At 41.4% G+C, this 24944-nt stretch overlaps 2 protein-coding genes across 6 annotated transcripts; both read left to right on the top strand.

Annotated features, from left to right (window-relative positions):
• The first annotated feature begins 717 nt into the window (after nucleotides 1-717).
• Nucleotides 718-10353, top strand: TMEM129 (transmembrane protein 129, E3 ubiquitin ligase). Its single transcript, XM_079305314.1, has 4 exons — nucleotides 718-1119; nucleotides 2148-2622; nucleotides 4914-5073; nucleotides 7491-10353. Exons 1-4 carry the CDS (start codon nucleotides 915-917, stop codon nucleotides 7737-7739), a joined length of 1089 nt encoding a protein of 362 aa, XP_079161440.1. The 5' UTR covers nucleotides 718-914; the 3' UTR covers nucleotides 7740-10353.
• A 3291-nt stretch (nucleotides 10354-13644) lies between these two features.
• LOC306802414 (uncharacterized protein) lies at nucleotides 13645-24826 on the top strand. Of its 5 annotated transcripts, none has more exons than XM_079306632.1 (12): nucleotides 13645-13755; nucleotides 15249-15365; nucleotides 16577-16681; nucleotides 17032-17163; nucleotides 17845-17994; nucleotides 18799-18933; nucleotides 19517-19633; nucleotides 20034-20141; nucleotides 21178-21291; nucleotides 21634-21747; nucleotides 22480-22672; nucleotides 23528-24826. In XM_079306632.1, exons 1-10 carry the CDS (start codon nucleotides 13703-13705, stop codon nucleotides 21737-21739), a joined length of 1137 nt encoding a protein of 378 aa, XP_079162758.1. In that variant the 5' UTR covers nucleotides 13645-13702; the 3' UTR covers nucleotides 21740-21747; nucleotides 22480-22672; nucleotides 23528-24826. The 5 variants fall into 5 exon arrangements, with proteins under 5 accessions (XP_079162758.1, XP_079162757.1, XP_079162755.1 ...); XM_079306631.1 differs by having other exon boundaries at nucleotides 18796-18933; nucleotides 22497-22547; XM_079306629.1 differs by having other exon boundaries at nucleotides 18796-18933; nucleotides 22497-22672.
• The last annotated feature ends 118 nt before the right edge of the window (nucleotides 24827-24944 follow it).

Below are 24944 nucleotides of genomic sequence, written 5' to 3'. Positions count from 1 at the left end.
AAGCTTTTTTGACGCTTAAATAAACAGGTCATTTCCCTGCTTCAGAAAGACACTGCCCTCATCCAACAGAGCTCTTTCACGTTCATAAAGAACTGGAATCGGCTTTTTCTGCCAAGGTTGTGGAGTGTGACCTGGAGTGAGGACAATGCTGGAGGCCGTGGGCAGGGGCTGGGGGGGCATGGGTTTGTTGGGGAGTTTTTTTTGAATGTTTTTTTATTTGATTTAAAACACAACTCGATTCTATGATGGGCAGGGATGGAGCTTCTGAAAAACCTTCCCCAGCCTTGCTTCTCCTCCCCTGCAGTTAGGGAAAAGGTGATTATGAGAGAGTTGCTTCTCAGGAAAGCGTTTATTTCTTCTGAAGTGAGATATTTGCACTAAAATAAATAAATATATATCCGTATCAGTCAGCTACGTGACAGTTTGTATGGAAATATTCACGGCACGTACCAGTTTGCTTTGCCATGAACAAGCGCTCGGCTTCTCTGCTGCTGGAGTTCAGAGAGGGAGGGGATGGACGGGAGGGAGGGGATGGATGGATGGATGGATGGACGGAGGGGGTGGATGGATGGAGGGAAGGGAAGGGAAGGGATGGATGGATGGAGGGAGGGGATGGATGAATGGATGGAGGGAGGGGATGGATGGAGGGGCGGGTCCGGGCGCGTCCCGCCCCGGCGGCCCCGGCAGCGACCGCGCCGCACATCCGGGGTGCGGCGGGAATTGCCGCTGGAAAGGGGGAATTGCCGCTGGAACGGGGGAATTGCCGCTGGAACGGGGGAATTGCCGCTGGAACGGGGGGAATTGCCGCTGGAAGGGGGGAATTGGCGCTGGAAGGGGGGAATTGCCGCTGGAGGATCCGGGGCTGCGGCGGGCAGTGCCGCTGCCGGGGACCCCGGCGCCCCGCGGGGCGCAGCATGGAGAGCCCCGCGGTCACCTTCACGCTGGCCTACCTGGTGTTCGCCGTGTGCTTCGTGTTCCCGCCCGACGAGGTGCGCTCGGCGGGGCTGACGGTGCAGAGCCTGCTGTCCGGCTGGCTGGGCAGCGAGGACGCGGCCTTCGTGCAGTACCACCTGCGGCGCAGCACCGGCACGCTGCTGGCGCACTCGCTGCTGCCCCTGGGTGAGTGCGGCGCCCCGCTCTCCTCAGAGACACCCGAGCTGCGGTTTGAGTAGGGGCTGGCAGTGAGGGGCTGCGAGCAGGGCCAGGAAAGGGACCTGGGCAAGGTGGACATGAGCCAGCAGGAGGGACATCCCTGTGCTGGGGACATCAGGCACAGCAGCACAGCCGGGCAAGGGAGGGATTGTCCCGCTCTGCTCTGGGCCGGGGCGGCCTCACCTCAGTGCTGGGGCAGCTTTGGGCACCACAGCACAAAAATGACATTAAACACTTAGAGAGTGTCCAAAGGAGGCAACAGAGATGGGGAAGGGCTTGAGGAGAAGCTGTGTGAGGAGAGGCTGAGGGCACTGGGCCTGTTCAGCCTGGAGGAGACTGAGGGGAGAGCTCAGTGCAGTTCCAAATCCCTGAGAGGGGAAGAGGAGGGACAGACACTGATCTCTGCTCTGTGGGACAGTGACAGGCTGAGGGAATGGCCTGGAGCTGTGCCAGGGCAGGTTCAGCTTGGATATCAGGAAAAGGTTCTTTCTCCAGAGGATGTTTGGGCCCTGGGCACAGCACTGTGAGCCTGATGGACTTCAAGGGGTGTTTGAACAGTGCCCTCACACACATGGTGTAACTCTAGGAGTGTCCTGTGCAGGGCTAAGCATTGGACTTGATGATGTTTGTTGAGTCCCATCCAGCTCATCATGTTCTGTGATTTAACCAAGGAATGCTAATTGGTTTCCTTTAGCCATATAATTCTCCTAAAAAAACCCCAAAAAAGTGGCATCTCGCAGATAAATTTATTCAAAAACCAAATTCACAACAACCAAGATCACTTTCTTTTAGGTATATAATTCAGGTAAAAATCAGTGATCTCTAAGAATTTACCTCAGCTTACTTAAGACAAAAGGTTTGAATTTGAAGTCATCCAGAAGTACAGTACCTCTCTTGGCGGTGAACTCACTGATTAGATAACCATGTGATTCAGGGGTATCTATTTTTGCAGGTGCTTAATTGTTTTCTGAAACTAACTTTTTTTTTCCTTGCAGGTTATTACCTTGGCATGTGCTTTGCTGCACCTGAAAAACATCTTTGTTTTTTCTACCTGGCTTCAAAAGAGTGGAAAACGTTCTTCTTCTTCGCCGTTCTCCTCCCAGCAGTCACCGGCGCCCTGGCATATTACTGGTCTCGGAAGGGCTGGAATAATCACCCTCTGGCCCGGACGCTCGCTGTTCACGCTCTCCCACACTCGGGCTGGAGGGCAGTAGCTTCTTCCATCAACACGGAATTCAGGAGAATTGACAAATTCGCCACCGGAGCGCCAGGAGCCAGGGTGATCGTCACGGACACGTGGGTGATTAAAGTGACCACCTACTGTTTACATGTTGCCCAGCAGCAGGACATTCACTTGACGGTGACAGACTCCAGACAGCACGAGCTCACCCCAGACTCCAACGTGCCTGTGCAGTTCCTTACCATCCGAGTTGCCAGTGTCAATCCCTATGTCAAGGCATTTGATATCCGGTAAAACGGCTGCTGGACCTGTTATGTTACATGTGTGCTGATTGATGGTGCTGAGGGAGCACGTTTGTGCCCAATCTGGAGACTCCCTGGTCTCATCCCTTCCTTTCTGGTCCCTGCCTAGTGTTCAGGGCTGCTGTGTGTGCAGTTCTGCCATGCAGTGCAGGGAATGTTGTTTAGAAAGCTTCATACACAACACTGAATACACAACAGATAAACAAAGGGATTTGCCTCTTTGATCCATTCCTTGGGAGAGGATTGTGCTAGATGCAGAAAGAAGTAGCTGGATAAAATTAGGTGAGGGATGGAGAACAGGAATGAAAGGTAGAATTTTTGGTCTTCTGAATTTTGGATGAGGAGAAATAGTTAAATGTCTAAAACTGTTGTTCAACCATGACTTTGGATTGTTTCCTTTTTGCTTAAGGCTCATAATTCCATCACTGCTCAGAAGGGTTCTCACTGAGCTACTGCAAGCCAACTGTCCCTAAAACAAAGAAGAAATTTTGGTCCCTTTCTGATTTATGTGTTCTCATAGCAATAAATCATAACAACTGTGAACTGTTAGGGCTTGTTTTGCAAGAGCCCATGCTGTTTATCTCAGCAGTCTCTGTGTAAGCAGGCTAAAGTACAAGTTCAGCAGAAACCTCTGAGTAGAAGGGTGCTGAAGTCTTTGTTGTTGTGTTATTAGGAGCCATGTTAGTGCTCCTAAAACTGTATTTGAAAAGGTATTTGAGTGTCTTTTTGCTGTAGAGCATTTATTAGGTAATCAGGTAATTAAAAGCAGGCAGATCCCCAGACTTGTAGGTCTGCAGTGGGGCAAGCATGAGAAAGGCAAAGAGGTGATTATGGTGAAAGAAACAGGTGAGCAAACTTAGAACAAGAGGTTAGTTAAGTTAAGCATGACAATGCTAAGAAAATAGACTTTTATAAACCTGTGACAATGGTGACCAAATTAGTATTAAACAAGTAATGATTTTCTTCTGCAAACACTTCAGTGTCAGAGTGGTAAAACTACATCCGCAGCTGAGAAAATAATGACTTGTTTGACAATTCCTTTTAGGGAAAAAAGTCCTAAGCCCAAACTGTATTTTGTCACTAAACAGAATAGCATGAAGAAGTGTGTTTAAAAGCTGTTCTAATAAGATGTCAGTAATAGATAGAATGTAGCAGAAGCATACAGGATTGTTGTATATATCCAGAATCAGAATCAAGTACAGTGAGATGTTTCTGGGGGGGAAAATGGTGTTTTTTGGTTTTTTTTTTTTTTTTGTGCAGGTGGGCCACATTTCCCTGCATGTTCAGTGTGAATTGTTCCTTTGGATATAAATGTCTCTGTGATTTGCATGGCCAGCATCTGTTAAATTACATTATCCTGTAGCAGTAAAAACATTGGAGACCACTGAGGGCTAGAGCTAAGCCAGCCTTGCATTGTGCTGGGCTCTGGGAGCTCAGTGAAGGGTAGGAAAATGAGGGCAATCTTCCCAGGACTTCTCCATGAAAGCTGTTTAATGAGTGGAAGCATTGAGCTGGACAGTTCTGACACTACAGTTCAGAACTCTTATGGTAAAAAGGGATGACAACAGGGATATGTCACTGTAGGATCTGTGTGAGGTCTCAGGTGCCACTTAAGTGCTGTGGGCATCACTTTAATTTACAGAAGCAGCTGGTGTGAAACAGTTTGCTGCATCCTTAAATCAGCAGTGGTTTGTGACCTTTGTGAAATTCCTGGGATTATGTTATGATACAATCTAAAATTGTATCATAAAATCACAGAACCTGATAGATTGACATTCTTCTGCTACTTATGTAGTACTGTATCACCTTTTGATGCCTGCTGCATGATATTGCTAATTTCTCCTAACTAAACTCCTCAGGAGTTTATAACTGAGGATTTAGATATCATCTAGGTAAATAGGCATTAAAAAGGTGGCAGAAATGGTGCCAGCAGCACTTTGCAGGTAATGGATGATTTAATACCTATATTGCTTTTGTTCATGCTGATATCTTCAAAAGCCTTTATTTTTGTATGATGTTTTAGCTGATCTCTGACATACCCTGCTGGCAATCTTACATAGATATGAATGAGGACAGTGTGTTCTGTTGACCAAGTTGTGCCAAAACCAATAACTAAACTGCAGAAAAAACAAGAAAACACAATGCTGTGTATTTATTCTGACTAATAAATACCAGCTTTTCTGTGGATTCATTTCCTTGATGTTCACCTCAGCAAGATGCTGTCAGGGTATTTGGGTGGATAATCATGGTAACATTTTGCTTCATCTTCTCTTCTTCAGGTTGAACTCTGCAGAGTATGGGGAGCTCCGGGAGAAGCTTCGTGCTCCTATCAGCAATGCAGCTAATGTTGTGATCCATCAAAGCCTTAGTGATTTATTTTTAGAAACCTTTACATCTCTGGTGGAAATAAACCAGACATACCATGTTCCAAGCACTCAGGTGAAACTTTCTATCTGTAGGAGACTGTAACAATTATACTTTCAATATAGATGAGTCTGTGATTACTGTGTAAATGATAAATGTTTACCTAGGGCTATCTCTGGAGAATTATTAAGAGAATTAATTGTTGTGAGGTTAACAAAAAGGTTTTATTAAAAAATGTGGATTAAACGACAAATTACGATTAAATTATAACTATCATGTGATTACTGTTTAATAATCTCATTTAATAATTAAGCAGTATTCAGTCAGTAATTAAATGGTAATTGAACAGCAGCTAAACACCCTACTACTGCTACACTTCTAATAATTCAGCTAGTTTGCATACAGTGTTTTAGATCTAATATAAACTGTTATACCTTGCTGCTGTAGATAACAGAGACCTTTGAGAGGTCTCCTACCTTCCTGAGGCTGCCCTGCAGGAGAGCTCCATGGGCTTGGGGGCTGCAGTCACTTAGTGACTGGTGGTTAAAGTGACCCTTGGTGTGGGTATACAGCTGTAGGGTTTACAGTTTCATCTCGTTGGCCCCTGGTAAGACATGGCCTAGATTCCTTAATTTCCTGAGAAGACTCAGCCAAGCACAATTTCTTAGGGTCTGCACAGGCAAGGCTGACTCCAGTCAGGCCTCCTGGTCAGTGATGCCAGAAACCCAAGTGCTCTTTGCTCTGTCAGATGCTTCCCTCACAAATACTCACCTGCTGTGTCAGTAAACTCAGTATTGGGAGCAGTACTGTTTTGAGACATGGAGAGCTAACATAGTGAAATAAAGTCTCCTGTAATAATGGCTACCAAAATGTTACATGGATCAATTTGGAAATGATGATGTTGAACTTGCAGAAGGTTTATGGGGAGCCAGAGTCACAGCTGCTGTTGCTGTTCTTTAGGCAGTTTGCTCCAGTACTTGCTTGTCTAGACAGCCAGGTTTTGCTGGATCTTCTGCTGACATAAACTAATGATTCTTTATTGGGGTTTGCTTTAGTTATAATGATTATGGCTATTATTATATGGTGTTAATTACAACAGCACAGAGTCCTACCTCCAGTAATACTCACAGAGACCTGATCATTATTATACTTGTGCAGCAGTTGGAAGTGTGACTGGAGCACTGTCCAGAGGGAACCAATTAAACCAGTTCTGGTGACCCTGCAGGGAGTCTGTGTCCAGTGGTTCAGCTAATGGAGTGAGGGGTTGGTGTCTTTGGTAGTGTTGTGCAGCTCACATGGTTTATGAGGTAGCTAAAATAAAACTGGATCAGGTGTGTCTGCACATTATTTGTGTGTTCTGATTGCACTGCTAGCAAAAAGAGATGGTCACAATAAAGAGAAGATATCAAAGCTGCTTTCTTGAGAGCATTTAATTTGTGACACATTTAAGTGGCAGCTGAGCTACTGAAGTTGGGTTTGACATTGAGTGATAAATGACATCATAGATGATGATAAGGATGTTAAAAATGCAACATTGAATCTTTTCCTATTCTGAAGCTCCATTAATATGTTGAAACAGTTAGTTAATCTTTCTATGCTAGAATTTTTCCTGCTTAAAAGCTGGGATAAAACCTAATTTCACAAGTTAAAGCTGAGTGGCTTGTGTTCATCTGGATCTGCTCTGCAACCTAGCTGAGCAGACACTTGAGCTGACAAGGAGAGTCTCTGAAGATGGGCATTAGAGACCACAGAGAGCTGGTTTTTGTTCCACCAGATGCATTTTTAACATATTCAGGTCTCTGTGCCTATTCAGTGTGCTGTCTTTTGAGCTTTATCAAGTTCTTGGACAGCTGGAAACATGTGGGAAATGCTAATTATTATTTATTGTTGTAAAACACTTCATAGCAAGATGTTGTCACCACATGCAACTGCAAGTTCATGTGGCATAATTAACTATGTGCAAAATCAGTTATTCCAATTTTATCCAAGAAAAATTAAGTAAGTTTCTGGACCTTCAGGATGAGCATCCTTGTGTTCAGTACAGCCTTGGTTTCCTCATTTATGTCTCTTACTTAGAAAGATGGAAGATAGGAACAGCCATTTGCTATTTTAAGTGGTAAGAACTGTTTGCTTGGTTGGTTTTCTTTACTTTATACTGGTGTGTTTTTTGAAAAATAGTTTGAATGGAAAAAGCTGGCTGCTTGCTTACCTTGCTGTGGCTGCTGGAAGCTCTTCAGAGAGTGAAAGAACATTTATTTTCCAGTTGTTTTCGTTTAATCATTAGTCTCATGCAGCAGTTCTGGGTTTTCTGTTCAAAGAGAAGCTTTGCTGTCATTTGTTAGAGAGTGTTCTAATAAAACCATTTGATATCCTTTGGTGGGGCACTTCTGCCTTGATTATTCTGCCATAGATGATTTTCTAAAAGCCTTTGAAGAGCAATAACAGGAACTTGTGTGCAGTTCACAGTTTTGATGGTTTCTCTCCTCCCCCAGGAGCTGGAGCCATGCATAGGGTGTATGCAGACGATTGCCAACATCAAGCTGATCAAGAGCTGCCAGGAGCCCAACGAGGGGGAGTGCCAGCAGTGCTACTGCCGGCCCATGTGGTGCCTCACCTGCATGGGCAAGTGGTTTGCCAGCAGACAGGACCAGCAGCACCCAGAGACCTGGCTGTCCAGCCAAGTGCCTTGCCCGACTTGCCGAGCCAAATTTTGCATTCTAGATGTTTGCCTAATACGATGAGTAGTAACTTGGGTATGTTTTAACTTTTTTAATTTGACTGTTTCGTAGTGGGTTTGGTTAAAGGCCTGCTAGATCTGTTTCTGAGACTTCATGTTCTACCAGGGTATAAACTCTAAAGGTTTATTTTACAGTGTTGAAAACAGATGTAAATATTTTCAGTTCCTTTCCACTTCTGCCTATATCTGGATTTTACTCACCTGAAGTCAGCTTCTGGATTTTAATTTTGTTTAAACCCCTGTTTTCCTTTCTTACATTTTGGATGGAATAAGGTTATCCTTCTATATTTGAAGTACTGTTGTTTTTTCAGGTTTTAACTTAGGTTAAATTCTTTACATTTTTAAACTTAACTTGGGTTTTGATTCTTTAATAAAGGGCTAACTGAGAAAATTGTTTTGGTTAGACTTCATTGATACTTCTGCTATTCTTTAATCCATTTGTTAAACTATTAATCTTTTCAGTTCTTCTTCAAACAAGTGCACCAGTTGTGTTCCTTCAGCTGGAAGTAGCTACTTCCACTACAGCTGCTCAGAGTTGCAGTAGGTTAAGAAATGTAATTCCTGAAGATTTACAAGTCCTGTAGGGACCTTCTATTCCATTAATTTGCTTCTAGCATACTTTTTGATGGATGTCTTTATTTTAATCAACAACGGATTTGTCAACCCATTTCCCTACATAGTTAAATACTGTTGGTTTCTAGGAACTACATTGATTAGTGTTTCAATGTTCTTTAGGAGATAGGACTTCTTTAACATACATTTGAAGGGGGTGCAGCAAATATCTGAGCTTTAATTTGTAATTTAAAATCACAGGTGTGTCAAATAGAGAAAGAAATACTTTTAAAGCTTTGGTCTACAAGAATAAAAGGTCTTTAATACCTCCCACCTAAATAATCAAAAGGATCTTACCTGTAAATTATGGGCAGAGGTGGCATACCAGTGATTATATGACAACCCCTTGATTACCATGATGGGCAACTGGTTTGAGCAGGAACAGGTGGCAGGATGTAAAAATGGTACAGTTTTGGAAGCACAGCCATGACACATTTCATAAGCCTCATCTGATCTACAGTGAATGGGTGTGAGTGGGTGAATGCACCCATCTGCACTTGGAGCCAGCCAGGAAATGGTTACAAGTGTGGCTGCAAGCAAGAATTCATAGAGGTGTAAGGAACTGAGGACAGATCTGACAGCATTGCTTGAAAACTAACATTTAACTGTTGGTGTTGGATTTTAACTTTGGAATTTAAAAACAATACTCATTTGCCAAAATTCAAACTGGTTGAGTTTAAGAACATTTATTGCTTCAGCATATCTCAGTTGCTTTATATACAACATTTACTATGCAATTAAGTAAACTACCTGTTAATAACAGTGATTTCTCTGTTTTCCATTACCTGCTGTTTTGGTTTGTACAGAGTGAAAATTTGACACTGAGACAGGTTGTGTGGATTTATCTCGTTTTCCCAAAGAGATCTTCAGTGGCATGTCACTCTTCATCTGAATAGAATTAAATTGAGTTCTGGAGTTTCAAACAGATTTGTTGGCAAGTCTGAAAACTAGTAAAAAAAACTACGAGCTAATCAGCAGTTGAATTTAAAATATTTTCTAGTACTTCTGTGGGAAAGTGATTTCCAGATTTAAAATGGTCTCTGCAGGATTTTTTAACCTTTGGAAGGTTCTTACAGGGCTGGTGGTGTTGTCTGACGTGCACCTATCACTACACAGCAGCCTTTACAAATAAACATTTTGTAACATTTGCTTCTGAGGTTTTCATAATGTGGCACAGATACAAGGGAATGGCCCTTGAAACACTTGCAGAAGAGAGGGTAGGGTTTGGAAGCTGTGTTTTTGTCACAGTCAGTCATTCACTTCCTACAACACTTTGCCTGTTTGGAATAAAAATATTTATTGTAAAGATTGTGAAGCTAAAATCATAATCTTAGTTGCAACTAGTTGCAGATGATATACAGACTAAAACCAGGTCAGTTGCCAGTAGTATCTCATGTAATAAAAGCTTTAAATTCCTCATTGCTCTTGCAGTGGAATCTACTCTGAGTTAATGGGAAGTTTTCACTTCAGTGGAACTTTCTGTTCACCCTACCTCTTTTGTCAATATAAAAGTACAACAGAGTAACAGTCATAAATGGTTTATACTCTTGCATCTTTTAATGGTCTATCCACAGAAGTGCCTCTTAGAAAACTTAGTAATAATTACCAAAACAAAAACGTTATGTTAATGATAGTATCTGACTTATATTCCTTAAGACAAGTAATTTTCACCAAGTTTAAATTCTCAAAGTAATTGGGCATGCCTCCAACATTTGTATGCTTCTTAAAGGCTGTGTTAGAGAAACAACTTGTTAAAAAATCCATATGAACATGAAAATAATAGAGTACAAAAACAGGCATTTGTCTTTGTGATAGCTTCAGGTTATCATCCAAAAAGCCACATGTACATACAGGGCCCTTTCTAGAGAAGATCCTCTCTGTTTGCAATAAAGAACACACCACTGCCTCCCACACAGTCTTGATACACTTAAATAGGAGGATAGGGTTTAGAATCAGTTTTCTTACAGCATTTTGTAAAAAAAAAAAAAAAACAAAAAAACCAAAAATCCCAAAACAAACAAAAACAAAATCAAAAAATATAAAAACCCCTGAGTAATGCAAGTGGCTAAAATATTTACTGAAATAATTTTTTTTATTACTGTATATAAATTACTAATAGTGATTTAGTTATGCATTTCCAGCTGTATGCTTTTCCACATCACTAATTTGTGGGTGGGCAGTGTTAGTAATCTGAAGTATATTATATAAATGTGATGTCATTAAACTAAAGACAGCCTGTTGGTGGACTGTGTCAGTACAAATACTCCATATGAGTGTATCATGTGTAGCCTGAATTTCCTGGCATGCTGCAGCTCAACAGCTCTTTCTCAAAACATGGGTCATGGCTATATTATTTATTTCCACAGTTGTATTACTTCTATAATTGTAGTGTTCCAGAGCTTATTGGGAAAATATGTTATCTGTTGTTTTTTAGGTCAAAATAATTTGTCAACCCAAAAAAGACTTTTTTTTTCTTCCAAGCAGGAGATATTTTTAATCCATTATATGAGTACATTTTTTCCACCATGAGGTTTGGCATAGCTTGAAACCAAAATTCCAAGTTATCATGTGATCTCTTCAGTATGAGTATTTTTATTGTGTTGAAACTGGACCAAGTTGCCCAGAGAAGTTGTGGCTGCCCCATTCTTGGAAGTGCTAAAGGGGTTGAACAGGATTTTGAGCAATCTGGAAGCTGTTCTTGCCCTCTGCAGGGGGGTGGAATTAGATGATCTTGAAGGTCCCTTCCAACCCATATCTTTCTCTGAAATTGTCAAACTTGCTAGACTGCAGCTAAGCACTATCCAGTCAGGACAAAGCTCAGTAAGACTGGGGTTCTCAGTGCCATTTTTAAAGAAATGTTTGTTGACTTTTAGCTGTTTAAATGCTCAAGCTCTTACATGAATTACAAGACATTTTCTTCCAAAGACATACTGCAGGATTTCCAACTTGTGTTTTTTGGATTTGGTGGGGTTTTTTGCTAGATAGCCTACCTGTTTAAAATGAAAAGTATCATTTCGGTAGCCCTTAAGGAAAAGGCTAACCACATGCAGTTAATCTTAAAACTCTCTGAAGAGCTGAATAAAAATATAGTTGATTTTTTGTAAGACTTCTGGGTTTAATTTTAAAGTTATGTTTACCACATAAAACTTTACATGGGTGGAAATCAGTCTGGTTTATCTGTATGCAGTGTCTTACCTGATAACATGGGAATAAATACAAATAGGGCTTAAATTCTCCTGAAGGTGCACATGGTAAGTCCTTGGATGGATTTTCCTACTACAGCCTGAATGCAGAGGGTTGCATAAATGGAGGAAGGTGTGTATGAAATCTCTATAAGAACCTCAGGGGACAAAAGGCCTCCAAATGCTTTTCACAACTACCAGATGGGAAGGAGTGACACTGGATGTCATGAAATCAGCAGGGGCAATGAGTTTGTCTTTCCAAGGAAGCACTGCCATGAAGCAATGGTGTGTCCTATATAAAACATTCATTTAATCATGACCTTGCTCAGATTTGTTACTGAGCACCAGCAATAAAGAATCTATCACATTCCTATATCACATTCCTGTTTCCAGAGAACCATGATGTTCAGAAGGCTGGAGCATCTCTGCTATGGAGACAGACTGAGAGAGCAGGAGGTGTTCAGCCTGGAGAACAGAATGCTCCAGGGAGACCTTGGAGCACCTTTCAGTACCTAAAGGGTCTCCAGGAGAGCTGGAGAGGGACTTTGACAAGACCATGGCATGATAGGACAAGGGGGAATGGCTTTAAACTGAAAGGGAGTAGGTTTAGATGAGATACAGGGGGAACAAATTCCTTACTGTGAGGGTGGTGAGGCACTGGCAGAGGCTGACCAGAGCTGTGGACACTCCATCCCTGTAAGGAATTCTGTTCAAAGCCAGGCTGGATGGGGCTCTGAGCCTCCTGCTCTAGGAGAAGGTGTCCCTGCCCATGACAGGGAATTGGGAGTAGATGGTCTTCAGGGTCCCTTCCAACCCAAACCATTCTGTGATTTTATGAAACTGGCTAGCCTGCAGCTAAGTACCATTCCAGTCAGGATAACCTCAGTAAGACTAAAGTTCTGAGTGTCTTTCTTAAGAAATGCTTGTTGACTTTGAGCTATTTAAGGAGTTGAGATATAAATATTGGACCAAGTTATCTTTCAGGTCCTTTTCAAGCCAAATTGTTCTGTGACTCCATTAATGGTATGAAATGTGGGACACATTCCTGTAGCTTGTACATTGTAGCAGCCATCAATCCCCCACCATGTCTAGGAGAAAACTTGCCCCAAAACGAATCCTTGGCTATTGTGTGATGTAACACCGTGATGAGGGAGCTGATTTTAATTTTAAAGCTATATTTATCAGGTAAAACTTTAAAGGGTTTTCCTTGTATTTGCGAGAGGATGCAGCCCGAGAGGGGCAGTGTGAGGGCAATGGTGAAATCGGTGTGAGGGTGAAACACTAATCTCAGAAAATTAGGATTTTAGTTACCTTGCTGAAAATTAAAAGTTAGAAGGGAATAGTTATCTGAAACTTAAATAATTGATTGTCATTTAATGTTTGCTCAGTTGCATTTACAACGGGAAAAGACGAAACTAGTGAGCAGATCCAAAGGAACATAGACAATGCAACCAGAAACTCATTCTTTGGAAAATTAGACTATCCCCGGAAACCATTTGTATTGTCATTGATAGAAAAAGTGAAGAGTTTAGGGAGAGGAAGACTCGCCTTACTTCCTCCTTTCAAGACCCCTCCCCACGAAAACGAACCCAGACTTAATTTGTCAATCACGCATGTTTAATAGCTATTCAAGCTAATTACCATAGGAAGCAGGGGATGGGAAGGGCTGTTATTATGAATATGTATTTGTTTGAATCCTTTGCCAATAAACAGACTTTGTGATCACCTGTCATTTTTGCGGTGCGTATTAGAGGATTACCTCACGCTGCTGTCCAGCGCTGAATAAACATACGCTTTCGAACTTTAAATCGTTAGAGAGTCTTTTGTCCGTCACAGTTGACTATCGGTATTAGACCGATACTCTTATTTTGGTAAATCAAGAGAACTGCGCCCGGGGCGCACAGGAGCGGAGGGCGCTTTCCTCTCCTCCCGTCAGACCGACCAGCCCTCGGGCAGGAACAGCACCGCCCGGCCCGGCCCGGGCGCGCACACGGGCGCAGGACGCTTCCATCTCCTCCCGTCAGACCGACCATCCCTCAGGCACCACCAGCCCGGTCCGGGGCTCTCCCGGCCCGGCCGCGCCTGCGCTCCCCGCGGGGGCCGTGCCGCGCCTGCGCTGCCCCGCAGCCGGGCCGGGCCGGGGCCATGTTCGGCCGCGCCGCCCGCCTCAGCCATGTCCGGCGGGCCGCGCCGCCCGGGCGCAGCGGGGCCGGCCGGGCTGCGCAGGTGGGAGCGGCCGCGGGGGGACGGGGAGCGGGGCGGGCAGCGCCGCGCTGGGCGGGGGAGGTGCGGCGCTGCCTGTCCCGGGGCGGCTCCGGAGGCAGCGCTCCCTGCTCCTCCGGCAGAGCTTCTCCTGCGGCCTCGCTCTGTGCAGGGGCTCCTTCGGCCTCTGTCGGTGGCGAGAGAGGGAGCGGTAGCCGCGGGCAGGGCGTGTGGGCTCGGCGAGACGCCCCAGCCCGGCTGGGAGCACTGGGGCTTGGTATGAGGCTGGAGCGGGCGGGCAGTGCAAAGCAAATACGGGAATGTTTCTAAAACACATAATTTGTGCTTATTATTTCCCCTTACATTTTCAAGCATGTGTCGTAGTGTACTTAAGTTGGCTTAATTTTTTTTTTTTTTTCGTTAAATCGAGTAGTTGTTTAAGGTGGTTATAGAACGTTTTTTTTGGTGCATTGCCTTAGCGAAAACTCACCGGGTTTGGAAGTGACCTTTCTGCCTGGATCTGTGATTCTGAGGAACCTGTTTGTGCTGGGTGTTGTTGGTAACTTGGAGCCCTCTGGGAGCACAAAACTCCCAAAGCCAGGCAGGGTGGAGGAGGAAGGAAATAAAACATAGGTGGTTTACACCGAGTAAAATATCAAAAATCCTTCTTCCTTGTTGAGCCAAGGGCAGAGACCTGGCACGTAGAGGGCAGTGTGTTTGCTGTTACTCACACGCACAGGGTCACGGTGTATTTGCTGTGCAGAGGCTGCAGTAGCAGCTCCTTCTCTCGGAAGGCTGTGGCGGTGGATCTGCAGGTGTGGTCCTTAGCCCAGACACCAGCTCTGGTGTTAGTAGCTGCTACAATTGTGTTTTGTTTAGTAGCCTGTCATTTAACATGTCAAAGCTGCCAGAACCGAGGAGGAGAATGTAAAGAAGTCAGCCCTTAAGCAATCCCTGGCTGAGCTGCCAGTGTGTCGTAAGCACAACTGTCAGCTCTTGTCCTCTTGTGAGGGCTCTGCAGCCGCGTCTGGTCAAAAATTTCCTGTGTGAAAGTGTTTCCACATAAACATTTGGCCTACTTCTCTTTAACCATTGCGTTGAAGTGTAGTTTCTGGACTTGCCTTTTCTATGAGTTTACTACTGGATGGGGCAGTAAATAAATGTCCAGTAATGCACTGCTGACAGAGTGGATGTTGACATATGTCCATAAGTCTGTAAATGCTGGTGGCTGTCCTCAATTACGTTTTTCTTCCCCACCATTTTGTTTGCAAGAAGAGTATGTTTTTGGTTATGTAAATATTAACTGTTTATTAGAAAATTTTGATGTCTTAATTGCATTAGTCAAAGATATTTTCTCAGCAATTGCACTAACACCTTTGTTAAGTATGTGTTGCCTGAATAAGCTGATATGAATCACATACCTGTATGCCAAACCAGATTGTCCATATTTAATTTTTATAGGCCATATTCAGTGATTACCAGTGACTTGATTTCAGATGAAAATTCTTGTTTTCTAGTTCTGTGCAACACCCACACTGCTGGCATCAAGAACAGGAAGGTAGAAGCTGCAATGATTCAGATTCTCTGGTGTTTGAGGAATTTCGGTGTGACCATTTAGACCACTGGCTGGAGAGGTAAGGAATAAGTGTAAATTTATTTTACATCTCCACTTTGCTGCACTCTTCTTTAGGACTCCAAGAAAAGTTTGTTTAGGTTGATTTTTCCTTATAGTAGAGTAGCACAGTTAGGAGATGATTCCTGCATCATGCCTGAAGAAGACCATCCATTTTGCCTCATTGCAATACATACCATAGTATTAGCAAATATTCAAAATGAAAGGGAGAAATGCTGTGTACTGAAGCAGTAGTTAAAGACCTTTATTGCTGAAGTCTTTAATATTAGTGTAAAACTCCCAAAGAAGCCATCTGCTGTTATTTTCACACTTTGCTTATGCATCTTTATATGTAAATGTGGGCAGACTGTCTCTTCACAGTCCACTTGGTATATTTAGTTGTACTGCAGTTTTTAGTGAGCACCTTGGTTTTTTTTCCCCCACAGTCCTGAGGACAATTTGAGATGAGATAGAATTTTATACTTAGGTAATTATACGATTATTTTCTTTGGCTTTTGGATAAACTAAAGATACAAGGTGGAAGAAGTGATTGAGACTGGTATCTTACAGTCTGATAGCAAGGGTGAAAAGTGGTGAGTGCTGAGGTATGTGCAGAAAAATGAACAGAATGTAAGAGGAAATATTTTACTAAGGGAACATGAAAATATTTTTTATGTAATTCATACATTCCTGAGTATTCCACAGTATGACAGTGATTTTAATTTTTTATGGCATGTTTAATACTGCTTCATTAATGGATGAATCTTGAAGAGCTTAGCAAAGGCCTTGTATTCAGGAGCATTTGTCTTTGATGTGGTCATAAAAAATACTAACAGTATAGCATGAGTGTGAGATTTAAGTGGATGTGCCAGCAATGTTTTGTGTTTCTCTTTTGCTGAGTGGATATGTTCATTTTCAGTGTGGAATCTTTGTCCTCTGCTAAAATGACATTGTCAGCTTGGATGGTAATTTCATCTGTTGATGTAAAACCATTTAGGGAAAGCAAGACTATCAGCTAAATCTGCTTCTGTATTACTTACATGACTTGTTAAATGTTGAGGCATTAAAATTGGCACAAGAGGACAGGCTGAAGGTGATTTAGAACTGAAATGGAGAAGGAACATGCCCATGGTTTTACAGTTGAGGAGCAGGTTTTGTCCATTATTGATGTTTCTGCTGATTAAATGTGTTGCAAGCAGCAAACATTAATGTTGAATTCCCATTATTTTCTAGCTCTACAACATCAGAACATTCTAGGCCACTTTCCAGTTGCCCTGGCTGGAAAGGTAGCACTGAAGAAGGCAAAACAATGAGGACATCAAACAAAAAAATGACAAAGTAGGTATTGAACTATTACTGCTTATTGTTGCATTGATTTTAGCAATAACCATCTGATGATCTCTGACTACTTCACATGCATTAATGAAGATTTGAAACTACAGACAGGCTGCTTTGTATCAAGCTGGGAGGGAGTAGCACTGAGAAGCTTTATCTCAAAAGCTACTTGTGTGATTATTTGAGATTCAAATTTGATTAGCACAGCTTTCACTTCTGTGATCTGGTGATATAAGAGTTGTGCTCACTGTCTGTAATTAAGAATAAAGGGCAGTCCTAAAATACATGTTTATGTAACTTCTTATAAAGCTATTAAGTTTCTTTTCAACTTAATTCTTATTTTCATTTTCAAGTTCTGTTTCAAGCGACTGTGCTAATTCAGCTGTATGGGAAACTGATGAAGTGGTCCTGAGGAGAAGACAAAAACAAATCAATTTTGGAAAGAATACCCTTGCATATGACAGATACATTAAAGAAGTTCCAAAGTGAGTTGCACTGTTGCAGATTCCCAAATTAACTCTTACTTGTCCCTCTATGTGTGTGTGTGTAGAATAGCACACAGTCTTAGTTAGTTCTCTTCAAATTCTTCCTGGGTTTTTTGTTGCTGAGGGTCACATTATATGATGTGTGATATCTCTGGGTAATTTGAGTCAGCTGTCCCAGCACTTTTCCTCCTCAACTTAGTGTTCACTGTCACCTTAGTGTCAATGGGGTGGGGAAAGCAGAAGGCCTTGAAGTAATGTCCAAAAATCAGTGTGTTTATAAGCACTGTTTAGCAGTCAATGCAAAACACAGCTCTGCAGGGACTGCTGTGAAGGAAGGTAACTCCATCCTTGGCAGGCTCAGTACAATACTAAATAAAAGAAGCTGCACTTGACTCTGGAAAAGTCAAGTAGAAGGAGCTGGATTTTTTAGAATAATAGTGAAGCAGTATGAGATGTGCTTCTGTTTCATCTTTGTTCATGGGCATAAAGGATCTGCTTTTGACAGCTGTCAGAGTGCTGGACTGGATGAACCTCCAGTCTGACTCAGCACATTATGGTTAACTGTTGCTTTTGTGATCTGTTTTCGATAGTGTCTTATGATATACACATTTCAGTTAGGTGTTTAGAAATACAAACATTTTGTTGTATTGTGAAATAATAAATGTTACTGTGTATTTGCAGGAAAGAGCGAATCCCAGGAGTTCACCCTAGAACTCCCAACAAGTTCAAGAAGTACAGCCGTAGGTCCTGGGACAAGCAGATCAGGCTGTGGAAGATAGCACTGCATGCCTGGGATCCTCCTGCTGAAGAAACCTGGGATCTGAGGCCTGTGTATGTTATATGGATTAAGTCAGGGCTTAAGGAATTAAAGGAGGGCTCTGTAGTTCCTTTAGAGCATTTCTGACTGGGGGAAAAAGACCAGACTCAAAATTGGGAGTCTTCTTGAATGCGTTGTTTGCCATTTGAATTCTGTTAGTCTTCAAGCTGTTCCAGTTATTTAGTTCAAGTTAATCTGCAATCAGATGTTATGGGGATGTGTTTGGTCTGCCTGCAGTAGTACATTCCCTTCCCCTTTGTATTTACACTGGTGGGCACAAGGTAACATTACTTTCTGGAAAGCAAGGGACATAAGCCAAAATTTGGCAATTGTGGTTCCTTGACATTGATAACTTCCCATCTTTCCTTTTCCTGATGTCATTGGAACCATGTCTCCTACAGTGACAATATGTTAGAGGATTTGAGATGTTTTAAGTAGATGGGAGAGAGATTTCTGTGCTCTCTGCAGGATGGTGGCAACTGTGTTCAAGAAGGAAATATTTTATCTTTTCACAGCTTTTAATTTCTGTAACAAGGCTAGCTCTGCTACTTAATGCCACATCATACTTTACAAGATTTGGAATGGTAAATTGGGAGTAGAATAGGCTATGGAATTCTCTTAGCTGTGTTATTGCAATGTGTAAAGTTTTATCTTTGTTGTGATTGACCTGTGGTAAAATTGCAGTTTTTACACCATTTGGGTGTCATATGAGATGAACTCTTTGTTATTACTGCAGTTGAACTATTTTCTGTTTGGAGCAGTGAGCCAGATGGGTAGGTTTTTAAAGCTTTTTTTTTTTTCCCTCCTGTGTTTAGTAGTACAGAACCTTCAGGTAGTTCCCAGGAATGGTTCTGCAAAGATGAGGATGTTTCTGGCTCCTTTGTGTTTGAGGAAAAGCAGAAGAGAAATGAGTGTGAGGATGAAGGCACACAGACTGCCTACACACCTGAGAGGTATGAGAGAAAACTTCTGTGCTTAACTTAGGGAAATAATTCAGTACATGTCAATGCTGTCAGGTTTTTGTAGGAAATGTTTAATGTGGAAGGGCAGTTAATACTCAGCTTTGGAGTTTGACACTTGCTGTTTGAATGTAATCCATCACTGCTACAGAGCATTGAATGAGGAAAAATTACCAGCATTGTGGAATTACCTGATTTAACAGAAGGAAATGCAGTGTTTTTTTCAGCTTCTCAGTTTATACAGTGGAGTAGTGAGGTTTCTTTAACCACTGCTGGAATGTTCTGAAAGTAGGGGAGCTTTTTCAGAAGCAAGAGTCTCCATCCTTAATAGTATTGTGCCTGTCTGCAGAACAGCAGGGAGACTGACTGTGACATGCACTTCCCTGTTTACTGAAATCTCTTGTGATGTGTGTGGAGCTTAAAATGTGAGAGATTTGTTCAGTGTTCCTCTGTGTGACTGGAGAATCATACCTCAAAAGAAAACTTCCTCTGTAGCATATGCTGTTATTTAGCAGAACACTGATAAATGTTTAAACAGAGATAAAAAATGTTACAGGTGTAAAATCTATTTTTGTAGTTCTCGTTCTCCTGATTCTTCTCCAGTATGGAAACGCAGAAAAAGAAACAATTCTGACTCCTCTGTGGTTTCAGAGAGCAAAAACCATTATCTGCAGATACACCACACACTGGAAAGGTATGAAATGATTCTCCATCTGGAAATTCATTGGTGATGTGAACTGAACTTTTGGAATATGACAGATATTTTCCCTTCCCTTTGTTAACAGTTTTAATTTTATCTAAATGTGTGCAGTTTAATGAAGAAGGGAAATCGTGCCAGAGTAATTGTACTGTATGATAGCAAATATTTACAGTGTTCCATTGCAAAGTGGCAGAAGACACAGCACAGGTTGTATTTCATATATAGATTTAGGCAACACTTAGGGTTTTGGCAGTTTGGTAGACATTTCACACTAACCTTAGTAAAAATGTTCATACAGTATGGTTTCTTCTCTCTATTTAGCTCCCTTCTGAAAAATTAAGAGGAACTGTGTTACCACAGTGCATGGATTCAGACATTTTCATTTTCTTCCCAGCCTTGCTGACTCAGGACATCAGGAGTCTTTTTCAAAGTGCTCCGAGTGGGAAGCCTTTGGTGAAAAAGATGAAGTTATGACAATACAACAAAGTATAGGAATAACAAGGTAAATACCCTAGTGATTATGTTATTTCTGTTTATTGCTTATGCTGTAAAGGTTTCTTTTTAATCTTTTCCTTCACTAGTTACTACTAGGGGTTTTTTGTTTGGTTGTTTTTTTTCACCTTCTTACATTTCCTCCATCACAAGGTATGTTCAATGGTTATTTCTGTTCTTTGAGTGTCTTGGTTTGAAACCCAGGTGTTTGCTAAGGAAGGCAGGAGCCTCCCTTGAAATGGAAAATGTAAACCCCCTCCCTCCAAATTATTATAATTTTGAAATTAAGGAGCTCTTAGGCAAAGATATGGGAATAGGAATAACAGTTCTTTACTAGGAAAATTAAAATTAAAATTCAGTAATACAAAAAACCAAAGCACTGACAGAGTCTTAATACAACCTGACACCCTGTCAGTCAGGATGTTGGTATCAGTCACATTAAATGGTGGCTGCATCCTCCTGGAGAGACAGATGTGGTTCTGTTGAAGCAGTGCTCCTGTAGAAGGGTGCAGTTTTCCTCCAAAGGTCCAGTGATGATGTAGAAGGGTCTGTTTTTCCTCTAGAGTCCAGTGGAAAAAAGCTGCTCTAATGTTCCAAATCTCAGTTTTTATCTAGGTAGGAAAGGCTTGGCTCCTCCCCATGGGATGATGTAATTTTATCAGTCATACAGTGGAACTCAGTGGCCCATTAACATAAGATACCTCCCTAGAGAGGAAGGATGGATTGTGGAAAAGTTAAAGAACACTGTCCCACCTGGTTTTAACAGATGGTGATAGAATACATACTTTGGTTACATCCTGCATTGCAACCCAAGACATTGAGTTTACTTGGCTTTTTCCAGTCCAATGCTCCATCTGTTGCTTTCTGCTAACTCTGCCATCCCAGGTATGCTGGAAAATGATGAGCCCCTTTCACACTGCCTTGTGCAAAAAATTGGAAGTTTGCCTCTCACTTTCTCAGCCTAAGAGCTGGAACTTCCTCTCTGTCTCCCTAGAGATTAAGTTGTTTTGTAATGACAACAGTGATAGTTGTTTGTTTTTATGCAGTGACCCAATTCCAGCCAGCTGTTCTTCAGGATGGAACACTCCAAAACAGAAGAAATCCAGCTTCTTTCTGCCTGACACCAAGACTTGCAGAGATGCAGACTGCAGGCTGGAGAGGTATCAAGTGCAGCTCATCAGTTGGGGTTTGAGGGGTATTTTGCATATTATTTTAGAGGCTTAGTTGCTTTCTTGCTATAATTCAATCCAAGCATTTATTATAAAAATCTGGTTTTAATTTTTATTTAGCTGTTTTTTACTATTTGTCTTAAGGATGTGTTGATCAACATTTATATGTCGTGTGGTAAAATTCTGTTCTTATGTTTTCATGCTATAGTCTGTGTTAATGTAAATGAATTGTAGCTGTATTTAGTATTTAAAAGTTACCATAATGAAGGCACTCAGTCTTTGGGGTTTTTTTCTTTTTTTGTTTTTAATTTTTTTTTTATTTTTTATTTGTAGGCTTAAACTATGCAGCAATTTATTGGAAGGACATCAGTCAGAATACCCTGACAGAGGATGGGAAAGTGCAAATGCTGAAGATACAATATTGAGGAAAAAAATTTAAATACCAAGGTGAGTTTGTGCTGACTACTTATTTATCTGTTGTTTCAGTAGCCCATCCACAGTATCATTCCACAGAATCCAACTGTTCAGTTCAGGCAGATCAGTTTCTCTTTTATTTCATTAGTGTTTTGCCCCATCCTCCTGCACTTAATACAGCACCATGCTTCAGACTTAGTAAACTGAAATTGTTACCCATCAGCCAGAAAATGTGTTTTTATCTCTCAAATGAAAAGGGGCAGTTTTTTTAAGTACTTCAATAGCAGCTTTTCTGCCTCTTAATATCTTTGTGATGAAGTCACACCTTGGCATTTGCAGCAGTAGAGTTTAGTGAAAATTTTCTCTTGGACTGTAGCTTCCTGTGGTGCATTAATAGGATAGGTGGTGATCTGGGTCAAACAGATTTTATTAGCAGTTAGTCTTTTGTGTAGTTTGATTGTCTTTGATCTACTACATTTGATGCAGGCTCTGAAATTTATGTGGGCTAGGACATAAATGTTAAACAGTGATCTTTGAATATTTTGCCTTACAAAACTCTTTAAGAATATGGCCAAAATTAGTTTTACACTTAGAGTTTGGACTATAGCAAAGTGAGGAAAAGGCAACTAGAGCTTTTAAAAATTATGCTGATGACATTTTTCTTTTCACTTTATTGATTTTTCATTTTAAATTCTTAGAGCATGAATAAGATTTAACATGCATTCACTTTTCTAAAGTGCTAATTCAATATTTGAAAATATCTAGTCTCTCTTTGTATATAGATGTATTGAAGAAGGAATTTCTCCTGTGACAGAAAAAGACTTGAAGAATAGGTATGTAGTCTGAGATCAGCAGATGAACTCTTGGAAAACTGGTGCTGTCATGTAGGATCTGCACTGAAAGAGGAAGAGATTTACAGTCAGCATAAGTGCAATCAACATAAGGTGAAATTATTCAGGTAAAAGAAGCATTTCTATGTTACAGTTAAGAGCCTTTCTGGTTTCCACATAGTTGATATTTAGCTTATTTTTTGCAATGGTCTTTGTTGTACATGAGGCTGTATTAAGGAGTGTGTATATCCAGTGGGTTTATAACCACTTATTCTAATTGAAGAAAAAGCTCTGTTAGATGCAGAATGTATAAAGTGAATTAAATACCTTCTCTGTGGTGCAACACATTAGCTTTCTGGGATGGAAACAGTATTTAGAGCAACATTGCCTTTAACCTTGGCTTTTAGGTGTGATGAGCTCTAAGTCAAGGGTCAGGAGCTTTATCTGTGGAAGTTTAATCTTGCTTGATAGAATTGCTTGGTAGAATTCCACACTACCTTCCCTTTTGCTAGAAGAAAAATTCTCTTTTAAACAGGAATAAATGTGAATTCATCTGGTTGCTTTCTAGGGAAAAAAATGTAGTCAATAGGATAGTTAAGAGATGGTGGAAATTTTTTAATTAGAATTGAGATAAAAGCCTATTTTATGAATTAATAATGCATTTAGATGGAAACAATGCAAGGGGTTGGGAAGAATAGGCTCAGCTGCTTCCTCTTCTCTGTCACAAATACTTCAGAAATATAGATTATCTAGTACTGTGTTTTTTCAGCAATTTCTGTTCTCAAAATGTTCATCCTAGCTGTAACAGTTCCTATAGTGTGAACATTGTAGATTTCTCCTTTATACTGTGCTATAAGCTCACCATATGCAGTGCTCTCTTCCATTTACTGCTACTGTAATGCTAGAGCTTAAAAGAGGAAATGTTTTGTGTTAATGCCTGGATATAGCATTTATAAAATGCTGTTACCTGTTTCTTTGTTTAGATTTCTCCAGATCATTATAAGGATAGATTGTTTCCTGCAAGCTGTGCCTCAAGTGTAAAACTTCAAATTTCATGGAGCCTGTGCTGCAATGACAATGGATGTTCCTTAAAGCTTTCATAAGGACATTTCTGCTGTGCCTGTGCTGGCAGGTGACATGCATCATATTTCAAAGGCTGCTTCAGGTGATGGATCCTGCCATTCCCTCTGGAGAACTTGTTCCTCAGAGTGTGCTCATGTCTCACTAGTGAACTGGTCCAGTGTCGAGTCAGACTGAAAAATGCAACCTCTCCAACCAAGGAACCAACTCTGCTCCACTGGACCAGAATTGGACATCCAGCCTGAAGAACTGCTTCAAAAGAATGTAGATGATTTCAGCTTTCCTCCAGACATTAAAGGCAGGCTGTTCATAACTTTGGGATTGGGTGATCACCCATTTGGCCTATTTACTGTTCTCTGAAATGTATTAATCTGGCATTTACCTAAGGCAGATGAGAGAAGAGAAAGGAAAGGTAGATGGTTTATCAAAATTAGTTCCTTGTCTTGAAGGGGCTGAGTGACTGTTAGAACAGCAGCACAGTTGAAATATCTGGATTTTGGTTTTATCTGTGTTGGAGCCTGACCCAAAGAGCCATTCTACAGTTAAAGAGTAGGAGAGGATGCATTCAGTGCCTGTTGTTCCTACAGCTATTGGGGATGAATTGCAGTATTTGCAGGTGTGGAGCTGCTCTTGTCCAGACTAAGGATTGTGATGGTGTTGGGATAGGCTTTCTTTTTTTTTTTTTAAACTCTGCCAGCACTGTGTGCAGAAGTTTTAAGTGAGAGCTGTGGCTACAGTGGTTTAGACTAAATTCATGTGCCAGTTAGAAGAATTTTACAGTCCTTGTGTAGCATGTACTGGGATACCAATGTCTGCTAGAGCTGAGTTGTCTCTCTGCAGGAATTTGGTCTTGCTTTCCCATGCTGTGGGGCTGGCAATACCCAGGGCCAATAACCCATTGGGCTGCTGATTTGGAAGTAAGCTTCTTCCTCAGAAACTACTCTCACTCCCAAAATGTTATTTCCAGGCATGCTCACACAGTTTTTTCCTAACACAAGGTTGTATCAGTCACACACCACAGAGCACAGAGCGTGTGTACAAGGGACACATCTGTACAGCACTTTTCTAAGGGGTATTATTTAGAACCTTGTCCAGTGTGCATGTTTCCTTATAATTTATGGTGATTGTAAATAAAGGAATGTGTTACATTTTTGGCAATTTGCCTTTATGCAGAATAATTAAAGACTTTAAATTTAAAAATCCTTGTTGGTCTGCTTTTGCAGTTATGTTGTCAGTTTGGTTATAAAATGAATATGTGTATTCAGCAGTCCTTTCATTTTTATTTTAGGGTGTTTCATTTGGTTTAGGTAGTGATTTTGG

This window comes from Erithacus rubecula (genome assembly GCF_903797595.1).
Source record: "Erithacus rubecula genome assembly, chromosome: 5".
NCBI lineage: Eukaryota > Metazoa > Chordata > Aves > Passeriformes > Muscicapidae > Erithacus > Erithacus rubecula.
The sequence above is the reverse complement of the archived record's forward strand: the minus strand, read 5'-3'. Positions and strand labels throughout refer to the sequence as shown.